Source organism: Mobula birostris, chromosome 30 (genome assembly GCF_030028105.1).
Source record: "Mobula birostris isolate sMobBir1 chromosome 30, sMobBir1.hap1, whole genome shotgun sequence".
NCBI lineage: Eukaryota > Metazoa > Chordata > Chondrichthyes > Myliobatiformes > Myliobatidae > Mobula > Mobula birostris.
In genome coordinates, this window is record NC_092399.1 from 39,906,375 (window position 1) to 39,918,375 (window position 12,001).

Genomic DNA, 12,001 nt, shown 5'->3' on the forward strand with positions numbered 1-12,001 from the left:
CCGAGTTCACTCAACCCATTCTCATAATGCATGCTCTCCAATCCAGGCAACATCCTTGTAAATCTCCTCTGCACTCTCCCTATAGTATCCACGTCCTTCCTGTAGTGAGGTGACCAGAACTGAACACAGTACTCCAAGTGGAGTCTAACTAAATCTTATATAGCTGTAACATTATCTCACAGCTCTTGAACTCAATCCCACGCCTTGTTAACAACACACCATACGCCTTCCTAACAACACTGCCAACCTGCGCAGCAGCTTTGAATATCCAGTGGACTCGGACCCCAAGATCCCTCTGATCCTCCACACTGCCGAGAATCTTACCATTAATACTATATTCTGCCATCATATTTGACTGACCAAAATGAACCACTTCACACTCATCTGGGTTGAACTCCATCTGCCACTTCTCTGCCCAGTTTTGCATCCTATCAATGTCCCGCTGTAACCTCTGACAGCCCTCCACACTATCCACTACACCAGTGGCCCCCAACTACCGGGCTGCAAAGCATGTACCACCGGGCCGCGAGGAAACGATATGATTTGGTGATATGAGTCAGCTGCCTGTCATTCCCTGTTATGCACTGTTGAAATTGAACACCACCCTCCCCCCCCACCCCACCAGCCGGTCTGCAAGAATATTGTCAATATTAAACTGGTCCGTGGTGCGAAAAAGGTTGGGGACCCCTACACTACACCCCCAATCTTTGTATCATCGGCAAATTTACTAACCCATGCCTCCATTTCCTCATCCAGGTCATTTATAAAAATCACAAAGAGGAGGGTTCCCAGAACTGATCCTTGCGGAAAACCACGGGTCATCGACCTCCATGCAGAATACGAACCATTTACAACCACCCTTTTCCTTCTGTCGGCAAGTCAATTCTGGACCCACAAAGCAAGGTCTCCCTGGGTCCCATACTTCCTTGCTTTCTAAATGAACCTTGCACAGGGAACCTTATCAAATGCCTTACTATACACCATATCCATTGCTCTACCTTCATCCTTGTCTTTTGATACATCCTCAAAGAATTCAATCTGGCTCGTAAGGCATGACCTGACCTTGACAAAGCCCTACTCAGATTATGTCTCTCCAAATGCTCATAAATCCTACCGCTCAGGATCTTCTCCAACAACTTGCCCACGACTGAAGTAAGACTCATTGGTCAATTTCCTGGGTTATCTCTACTCCCCTTCTTGAACAAGGGAACGACATTTGCAGCCCTTCAATCCTCTGGTACTTCCAGGGTTGCCAACTTTCTCACTCCCAAATAAGGGACAAAAGGTGGCGTGCCGCGGCAGTGTGGGTATGGTGCAGGCCCGGGATGAAGTGACTGAGGGGGCTGGCAGCTAGCAGATGGTAACAGGGACCTTTTTCAAAAGGGAGAGAGAGAAAAACACAACAACCCTGAATTGGTAAACAAATCCAATATATGAACCATGTATGCATATCTTCAGTGTTATATATGAAATGTAGCACCAAATTATAACAAAGCATAATACAGAGCATAATCTGACTACCAGCCAGGCATGAAATAACACCAAATAACCCTATCTGTATGTGCCTATAGAGTAGGCATATAATCTCTGCAAAAGAGGGGGTACTCACCAAGTCTACTTTTTCCATGGATATTTCTTGCTGCTCTTGACTGATTCAAGCCGTCCTTTGTCCTTCTGCACAGCCAGAGAGAAGTCCTTACATGACAAGTCACGGTTCACAGATATCTGAAGTTCGTTTTTGATCAGCTCTGTGCTGCATCTGTTTCTTGAATCTGACCAATTCATGGTCATCAGAGAGAAGATCCTCTCTACAAAGGCATTTGAGCCTGGCACACTGAGGACAAATGAGACAATCCTGAACATGTTGATCGAGCAACACACATAAAAGTTGCTGGTGAATGCAGCAGGCCAGGCAGCATCTCTAGGAAGAGGTACAGTCGATGTTTCGGGCCGAGACCCTTCGTCAGGACTAACTGAAAGAAGAGCAAGTAAGAGATTTGAAAGTGGGGGGAGGCACAAGTTGGCTTTCCCTATGTTTTGGAAAACTGCCACCCACCTCTCACTGGTGGATTTTGTGGTATCCTGTCTGGCTTTCTGTATTTTCTCCCGGCTAGCACAAAACTCTTCATAGAGTTGGTCCATATTGACTGTCTCTGTAATTTTGAGGGCAGCCGCCACCTGCTCCAGGTCAGTGAAGGAGAGCTCCTCATAGAGGCCGATCGGTTTCAGTTTCATCATTACATTTTCTGCTTAGAAATCAAACCACTTGTCAATGTATGTAATGACAGAGTCATAGAACTTCACCAAGTCCTATTGCTGCTTGGACCTCTGTGCTGGCACTTGTTTGTCCATCAGCTGCTTGGTCTGGTATCCAAAAAAGCTGTCCTGTTTCCGCTGAAGCATCTTCATTTTGAACTTTCGGACTTCCTCGTAAACATCTGTGATGCAGAGCTTTGTTTCCTCCAGCTTTATTACGAGTTGGTCAAAAACACACCCCATGTGGCTCCAGGTTTTTCTTCATCCTCAAAAATCCTCTTCAGTGCCACAGGACAGGTCTCAAGGGACCTGAAGTATGACGTAAGAGCTGGCCAGCTTTGCAGGAGACGTTTGACAGCTGGATGAAGAGAGAGCCATCGTGTGCAAACATGTTGCAGAATTTCATGCCACTCAATGTCAACAAAGGCAAAAAATGAACGCAGTTCCTCTCTTCGGGAAGCAGATATTGAGAAGTGGCTGTAGACCTTTAAAACAATTGTCTCAGTATCCACTGGCAGCTGATCACAGGTGTGCTTGCAGGCGTTATGAGCTGTGTGAGCTGGGCAATTAGCTTTCAGAATGCGATTGTGGGCACTGCTCAATAACTGGTAACCTGAGTGGTGTTTTCCAAAGTTTACATTGGCATTATCTGCTGCTTAGGCTGTGACGTGTCTAATATCCAGTTCATACTTTTCCAGACAGCTCATCAGAGCTTGATGTACGCCATTTGCAGTTTCAGCACTGTCTTCATAGAAGTCAAGTAACTTACACTATACTCCATCAGACACAGAGAAACATCTCACACACACTGGAAACATTTTTCTGTCTCCCTTGTTTGAGGCATCGGTGGCAACTGAGAAATACGCGGGCTCCCCTTCTTCAGTCGGGGACAGATCATCTGTAATATCCCGCACAGTCTTTGGTCCTAAAACATTCATTGTAATCAACTCAGCTTTCGTTCTTCCCAAGTGCATCTACTTTACAACATTTGAGTCATTAAACAAAGCACCGTTGAGCTCAGCAAGACAGTTGGTGCTGTTGTAGCCGAGTCCGTGTTTAACCGTATGGTACACATACGAGGCTTCACTTGCCGTGATTTTGTCATTTTCCGCAGTAGATTTCACGAAGAATGCACCAATATTGCTTGCACCTTCAGCTAGTGTGGCCTTCTTGTGCACTTCTGTGGAAGCATGCTGAGTTAGGTCATTCTCACCTCCATGGCCACTTGAGAATTCCCAATGGCATAAAGTACAGAAGGCCTTCGTCGACGTTGAGTCACCGCTGACGGGCTTAACCCACGTCTTTTTTGCTTCCCATTGCTTGTTATAGCTGCAGGGTCTTTTCTTTTTTGCAGGTTTATCCATATTTGCACACGCCAAACTGACCGAACAATGCCAGACATTACTGAAACTTTTTGTTTTGGCAGGAATTGGCAAAATGTAGCTGTTATGAACCCAGCAACAGCAGAATATGGGATGGAGTTGGGATATTACCGAAAAACAACAAAGTTTATTAACATTTAAGCAGAAGCATAGAGAATTAAACAAGCACTAACTTAAAACAAAGTTAACGGGGTAATTGAGAGGAGAGACTTTTGGATTCGAAGTGTAGCGAAGAGACGATCTTGAAGACAGAGGTTCAAAATACAGCGAAGAAGTGAGTCTCGCAGAGCTACACCAAAAACGGCCACCGTACCTATCCGAAGGCGACCCGGCAGACACACAGTACCTTTTAAACGCTGATCTCACAAAGTGGCCACCTTACCTTTACAGTGGAAGTGAGTTCATGATGCGGTCTGTTTTGAAGAGTCCACAAAAAGTGAGAATTTCACCACGTAACTGACAGGAGATGTCCCTTTTCTAGGACTGGTCACCACACACCCGAGACCGTGCAGGGGTTTACCAAAGTGGGTGCCAAAAATCCACGTTTGGTTTATGAAATGTCAGTCACCTCTGAAATGCACAGCACTATTGACTACCCACTCCCTTTTGGGTTCAATCGAAGCTTGCACTCTTCACTCTCACTAACGACTCTGCTGTCCAAACACAACAACTCTCCACCAAAGTATCTCCCTGGAGCAATCTGTGCTGCTCCTTTTATACTCCTGGGGTAGGTCCTTGCGTGACACTCACAGAAACAAAGTCACAGATTCCCAGTACATCATGTACCGTCGCAGGAATTGAAACTGGGGTTCATAACATAGCTCACATCTGTCTGGAAGCGTGTCCTCTGGCGATTACAGAGTAGTAGCAGACAAATACGGGACAAGGGTGGTCCCGTATAGGAGAAACCAATTTAGCCCAATATACGGGATGCCCTGGCTAATGCAGGACAGTTGGCAACCCTAGGCACTTCTCCTGAACCTACTGATGATGCAAAGATTATTGCCAAAGGCTCAGCAATCTCCTCTTTCACTTCCCACAGTAGCCTAGGGTATACCTCGTCAAGACCCAGCGACTTATCTAACTTAATGCTTTTCAAAAGCATATCCTCTTTCTTAATGTCTATATGCTCAGGCGTTTCAGTCTGCTGTAAATCATCCCCACAATTACTAAGGTCCTTTTCCCTGAGCACAGTATTCACTAAGTAGCTCTGCTACCTCCTCTGACTGCATGCACATGTTTCTACTCTCACACCTGATTGGTCCTGTTCTCACACGACTCATTCTCTTGCTCTTCAGATACTTGTAGAATGTCTTGGGGGTTTTCCTTAATCCTTCTCATGGCCCCTTCTGTCTCTCCTAATTTCATTCCTAAGCTCCTTCTTGGCAACCTTTGAATTTTCTAGAATTCTTTTAGCACCTAGTTTTTTGAACCTTTCGTAAGCATTTCTCCTTAACTAGATTTCCTGCATCCTTTGTACACCATGGTTCTTTAACCCTACCATCCTTTCCCTACCACAATAGAACATACCTATGCAAAACTCCTTGCAAATGTTCCCTGAATATTTGTCACATTTCTACAGTGGATTTCCCTGAGAACACCTGCTCCCAATTTATGCTCCCAAGTTCCTGCTAATAGCATCAAATTTCCCCCTACTCCAATTAAATGTTTTCCGAAATTGTCTGCTCCTATCCCTCTCCAGCGCTATGGTAAAGGAGATAGAGTTGTGATCACTATCTCCAACATGCTCTCCCACCAAGAGATCTGACACCTGACCTGGTTCATTTCCCACTACCAGATCAAGTACAGCCTCTCCTCTGGTAGGCGTATCTATATATTGTATTAAGAAACCTTCCTGAACACACCTAACAAACTCTACCCCATCTAAGGCGATACCAGTCAATATTAGGGAAGTTAAACAACAACCCTATTATTCTTGCACAGTTCCAGAATCTGCCTCCCTATCTGCTCCTCAATGTCCCTGTTACTATTGTGGGATCTACAAAAAACACAAAGTAGAGTTATTGCCCCTTTCCTGTTTCTGACTTCCACCCGCTCTGACACAGTAGATAATCCCTCCATGACTTCCTCCTTTTCTGACCAGCAGTGCCACACCCCCACCTTTTTTGCCTCCCTCCCTGTCCTTTTTGAAACACCTAGAGCCCAGTGCACTCAATCGCTGTTCCTGCCCCTGAGATGTCTCTGTAATGGCCACAATGTCATAATTCTATGTATTGATCCACACTCTGTAAATTCATCTGCCTTGTTTATGATACTCCTTGCATTAAAATAGACTTGTCTCAGACCATCAAGCTGAGTGCATCTTTGCTCTATCATCTGCCTATACTCCTCACAAACTCCCTACAAGTTGTTTCATCTCTTGCCTCTCTCAATGACCTGGTGACTTATCCATCTTAATGTTCTTTTGAAGACCCAACATTACCTTCTTGTCTATCTCAACCAAACTGATCTTGTTATCACCCACATGCTTCTTGGTAAATACTGATGCAGTGTACATATTTAGGGCCTCGCCCATGTCCTGGTGCAACACTGATGTTCACCACTCACTCTTGAGCTCAGTTGTTCTTTAGATCTCAGACCTGAAGCAGTTCCCTGGGCAGTCTCATTTTTTGCACCTTCTCAGGAGGTCTGTTGTCTGCAAAGGCCAAAGTAGTGTGCTTTTTTGTTTTACCCTCACTGTGACTATAGAGCAGGAGTTCCAAACCTTTTTTACGCCATGGACCAGTATCATTAAGCAAGGGGTCTGTGGACCACAGGTTGGGAACCCCTGTTGTAGAGGAATCACTCAAAGCATCTGTGTATTAAATGGCATCTGACGCCTGTCCACTCATCCTTCTATCCTGTGATGGAGATCTGGGGATTCTGTATTATGGGCACATGCACACTTACGCCTGTACTTCCACGTGCACATGCATATGGACATAAATATACACATGTGGACATATGCATGAGTGTGTACACACATGTATACACACACACACACACACACATTGAGTTAGCAGGCCATTGGTGAACTGACACATAATGAATGTCCCTTAGGGACTGTGCCTCATCTTGAGTTCCTGACGTTAGTGGGTACGGTTGGTAATGTGAAGGGTTGGTGTTCATTTTAATCTATGACTGTCTATGTTTGTTAACATTGACTCTCTTTCTTTTGCAGTGTAAGTCATGCATCCCAGAGGCACCTGGAAAAAACGTGAGTACTGTGTGAATCCACTCTGATGGTTTAGTAGTATAACAGCTGTAACTGGCAATGGTTTTCCTGACATCGAAAGGGCACTGGATTCTCTGTGTGGGGGAGTTAGGAGCAGGTTACAGTGAGGACAGGAATGGATGCAACTGCGGCAGAAGTGGGTGGTGGTGGAGCCAATGATATCTGGCTTTGCAAGTTACCTTTATGCTGTGATCTTCTCTTCTGGGGTTATGTCTGTGTTTGTGTGTCTATGGAGGGGGAGATTACAGTCTTGGCAAAGTGAGTGATTTCTGGGAAAGATGTGGGCCCCACCCCCCCAGGGAAATGAGTGTTTTGTAGATATTAGTAATTGTCTTTTAATTTGATATTGTCAACGGTCCTGTAAATCCCTGATACTTGTATTTTGTGTATCTAGTAAGTGAATAAAATTTTGTAGTTTTATAAAAAGAAACTGTAATAAATCACCACACTGCTTGGTGTACTGTAGGTCCTTCTAGACCAGTCCAGTTCCAGTCTCTGGTCCATTTTTGCAGGGTCTCTGAACCGGAAATGGCATGCGATTCTTGGCAGCCTCCCCCTTTAATTAATCAGGTCCAAAGACTGAGCCAGTGAGGTCACTGTGTTAGCATCAGCCAGGGATGAGTGGACTTCTGGACCTCTGTGACCTAGCTTGGTTATCTAGTGGGACTGATCAGACTTGCTGTAAATCACGCTCATCCCATGTTACATTTTTAGCAGGTAGGTGAATGTCCGGGTTGGAATTCCCCAACAGGTCTGCCCAGGGTTAATGTCTGGGTTGGAATTCCCCAAAATGTCTGCCCAGGGTGAATGTCTGGGTTGGAATTCCCCAATGTCTGCCAAGGGTGAATGTCTGGGTTGGAATTCCACAATGTCTGCCCAGGGTGAATGTCTGGGTTGGAATTCCACAATGTCTGCCCAGGGTGAATGTCTGGGTGTGGAATTCCCCAACAGGTCTGCCCAGGGTGAATGCCTGGTGTGGAATTCCTCAACAGGTCTGCCCAGGGTGAATGTCTGGGTGTAGAATTCCACAATGTCTGCCCAGGGTGAATGTCTGGGTGTGGAATTCCCCAACAGGTCTGCCCAGGGTGAATGTGTTGGTGTGAAGTTCCCCAACAGGTCTGCCCAGGGTCAATGTCTGGGTTGGAATTCCCCAACAGGTCTGCCCAGGGTCAATGTCTGGGTTGGAATTCCTCAACAGCTCTGCCCAGGGTGAATGTCCGGGTTCGAATTCCACAATGTCTGTCCAGGGTGAATGTCTGGGTTGGAATTCCACAATGTCTGCCCAGGGTGAATGTTTGGGTGTGGAATTCCACAACAGGTCTGCCCAGGGTGAATGTCTGGGTTGGAATTCCACAATGTCTGCCCAGGGTGAATGTCTGGGTGTGGAATTCCACAATGTCTGCCCAGGGTGAATGTCTTGGTGTGGAATTCCCCAACAGGTCTGCCCAGGGTCAACGTCTGGGTTGGAATTCCTCAACAGGTCTGCCCAGGGTCAATGTCTGGGTTGGAATTCCCCAACAGGTCTGCCCAGGGTGAATGTCTGGGTATAGAATTCCACAATAGCTTTCACAGAGTTAAATAGAACTCCACAGGGTTCTTATCTGATGTTGTATTGGTGTTGAACACCACCACTCATCCTGAGTGAGGAGTTTGCCTGGGACTGCAGTGTCTGTGTCAGCTGTGACCTAACACCTTAGATCCTCATCTGGCCGTGTTCTCTCGTGATTTAAGTTCCAGATGGTGAGAAGAATCCACTAATGTGGTGTTCAGCATCTGCAGTGAGCCTTTCAGAAATGGAAGAGATGCAACATTGTGCACTCCATTTCAACCTCCCTCAGTGGCCGTAGTGAATCATGTGGAGATCCCATTTTTAATTATTGATCAAACCAGGCATGGCTTCACTACACTGAAACTGTTTACTGCAATTGGATCATTATTGTCAAATGTACCAAGATACAATGAAAAGCTTTGTTTGTACAGATTTGTTCATTACACAATGCATTGAGGTAGAACAAGATTCAGCAACAATGGAATGCAGAATAAAGTGCTGCAGCTATGGAGAAAGTGCAGACAGACAGAAAGGTGCAAGCTGACAAGGTAGATTGTAAGGTCAAGAGCTGATCTTATCATATCCATTTAATAGCATTGTAACAGTGGGATAGAAACTGTCCTTGAGACTGGCAGTGCCTGTTTTCAGGCTCTTGTAGTTGGGAGAGGGGGGAAGGGGGAATGTCTGGGATGGCTGGGGTCAGCTGGAAGTGTACACAAAATCCATGGAGAAGAGGCTGGCTTCTGTTTGCAGCCTGGCTTCCCCTGGGAGGGGTTGTGGTGGGGCTGGGTGGGAATGGGTACCTCTGGTTGAATACAGGGCTCTTCATCGTATGGAGAGAACAAACCCTTTGAACACCTTATGAGTTTGAGGAAAGGTTCTGATGAAATACCAGCTGTTATATACAGCGGGGGGTGGGGGAGGTTTGTGACTAAAGAAAAAGATGGATGGAGTCGCTTAGCGCTTTAGTGCAAGGGTATTTATTAGGTGCGTCAAAAAAAACATACAAAAATTAGCAAAAATAATTAAAAGGAAACTGCTAATATTTGCAGGAAGATATCTACCAGAAAAAGCAAAATAGCTCCATATTTACACTTTTGTCCAGTGTGAACTGCTGGCAGTCCTGATCTCTCTCTCCTACTGAGAGCGATGAGTCCTGTTTATCAGGCACCAGGACTTTAATTCCCCACACAGTTAACTTAACACTACACATGAATTAGAATATGATGTACCCCACAGTGTAGTTACAATCATATTACAAAACAAACAGAAGTATCTACTTTAAATATAGTATACAAAAAAAATACACGTTTACACATCCCCCATCATGAAAGAAATGGAATATTCCGCAGTGTACGGCGAGAAAGGCAACATAAAGCTAACTCGGTTTAGGACCCATTATGGGAATATACTGGAGAATTCAGCAGACTAACAAGACAAAGTGTGTGTGTCTGTGTGTATGTGTGTGGGTTTGTGTGTGTGGGTGTGTGTGTATCTATGTGTGGGTGTGTGGGTGTGTCCGTTTGTCTGTGTGTGTGTGTCTGTGTAAGGGTCTGTGTGAAGTGTGTTTACCATGGAAGGCAGCACAGGGTAAGGTGTGCTGTTTTACTCTGAAATCAAATTAATTCTGTCTCTCTTTATCAATTTACTGCAGGATGCTGGTGAACTGAGCCGACAGAAGGTAATTCACTGAGCGGTAATCCAGCTACTCACAGGGGTAAAACAGTCATCTATTGTAAGACCCCAGCATGAACAGGGATGACAGAAGATCTCAGAGTAGAGCGTAGTGAGTGTTTGAGGGCGATTATTCAAACGATGATTAATTACTGACTGTTACTGGGTCTTGTGGTGAACACCCGACAGCTTGTATCTTGTCGCACATACTTGCCTGCAGAAATCTGCCAAAGCTTGTTATTTGATGGTGGCCCCAGTAGATCTATGCATTTAAGGGAGAGGGACAGATGACGTTCTATTCAACTTGCCAGTTGAACGCTGAGTTGCTCTTCTATCACCGGCCCCAGGAGCTGTAGATGAGGATGATCTGGCTCTGACCTGTAGTTTCATGGTCTGTGTTCTGCCATGTTGTGTGGAGCCCACAGAGTTTTCACTGAGCCCATCCTACCTCCTCTTGTCTTCTGCCCTTCACCTTCACCCAGCAACATCCAGATTCCTGAATAATTATGCCTTTTTATCTTTAAGCCTTAATTCCACATTTAATCAAAACAATACTGTTTGCTGGACAACCATGGGCTGGTTCTTTGTTCCAGTTGTGACACAGGCCTGAGGCCCACAGTCTGCATCACAAGTGTGGAACAAGGGCGGACCCAAATGCAGGTCACAAACACGTTTTGTAGGGTTAACTAAATTGAGATTATTACTAGTTACAAGGAGATCAAAGTAGAAGTGGGAATAAGCGTAAAGGACAAGGACTCAGGGTCTGGGCTAGGACTCGGAACACGGACCTCGGAGCCAAGACTTAATATTTGAAACCTCAGAGCCGGGACTTGATACTTGGAACCCCAGAGCCAGGACTTGATACTTGAACCTCGGAGCCAGGACTTGATACTTGAACCTCGGAGCTTGGACTTGGAACTCAGACACAGGACATAAAACATTGAGCCGGGAATCCTCCTCAGACACAGGAACGGAGTCGGGACTCTTCTTATTCATTGGACGGACTCAGACACAGGACATAAAACACTGAGCCGGGAATCCTCCTCAGACACAGGAACGGAGTCGGGACTCTTCTTATTCATTGGACGGACTCAGACACAGGACATAAAACACTGAGCCAGGAATCCTCCTTAGACACAGGACGGAGTCGGGACTCTTCTTGACACAGGGTCAGGACCCTTCTAGGGTACAGGGCCGGGACCCCTTTTAAACGCAGGACATGGATACGGAGCCCACACAACGATAGCCAGTACTATAACTGGACACATGTATGCTCCAAGCAGCGGTGAGATCTTGACTCACCCCGGTGGGTTAACTTTGACGGACCCGCTCTGGCAAGGGAAGGCGGCTTTCTCTGGGAGGAGACTTAGCTTGCTCCGGCAAGAAACTTAGTTGACAATGGCAAGATGACATTGGCTCGCACTAGATTCGGTAACTTGGTTAACGCTCCATAACACTCTCACGCTGAATGGCTGAAGCTGGAGACTTATAAACTGCTAGTTCAGTCGAGAGTAAATTGTCTTTAAACACCAAGCCCAAAGGACACGGAAAAACAGGGAATTAAAGGGAAACAGTCCGGATTGTAACACAAACAAATTTAAGGGGAACCTGATCCGGACCATGTCAGTCTGGCCTCATTGTCAATCTGAGTCCCTTCAGCTATTGGAATAGGAACCATGGAATAGGAATCTCAAGTCATGCACAGTGTCGCATTCCTTCACACACTTTCCTGTTGCAACAGATGTGCTGAAGACTGAGCAACAATGGGTGAGTTACTAGCCTGGACATCAGAAGCTCTGGTAGGTCAGCCGTTACTCTGTGTGGTAATCAGAAGAGAGTATGGCTGACTGCCTGCCCAACGTCTGTATTCCTTCACACTGTGAGCTCCTGATGAGTGTCAGGAGA

At 45.8% G+C, this 12,001-nt stretch overlaps 1 protein-coding gene across 1 annotated transcript in view; it reads left to right on the plus strand.

The window, feature by feature from the left end:
• Positions 1-12,001, plus strand: part of col16a1 (collagen, type XVI, alpha 1) — a 401,818-nt gene that overhangs the window by 77,706 nt on the left and 312,111 nt on the right. Inside the window, exons 10-11 of the mRNA XM_072247276.1 lie at positions 6,820-6,855; positions 10,077-10,103. Coding sequence (XP_072103377.1) covers positions 6,820-6,855; positions 10,077-10,103 — 63 coding nt within the window. The remainder of the gene's footprint in view (positions 1-6,819; positions 6,856-10,076; positions 10,104-12,001) is intronic.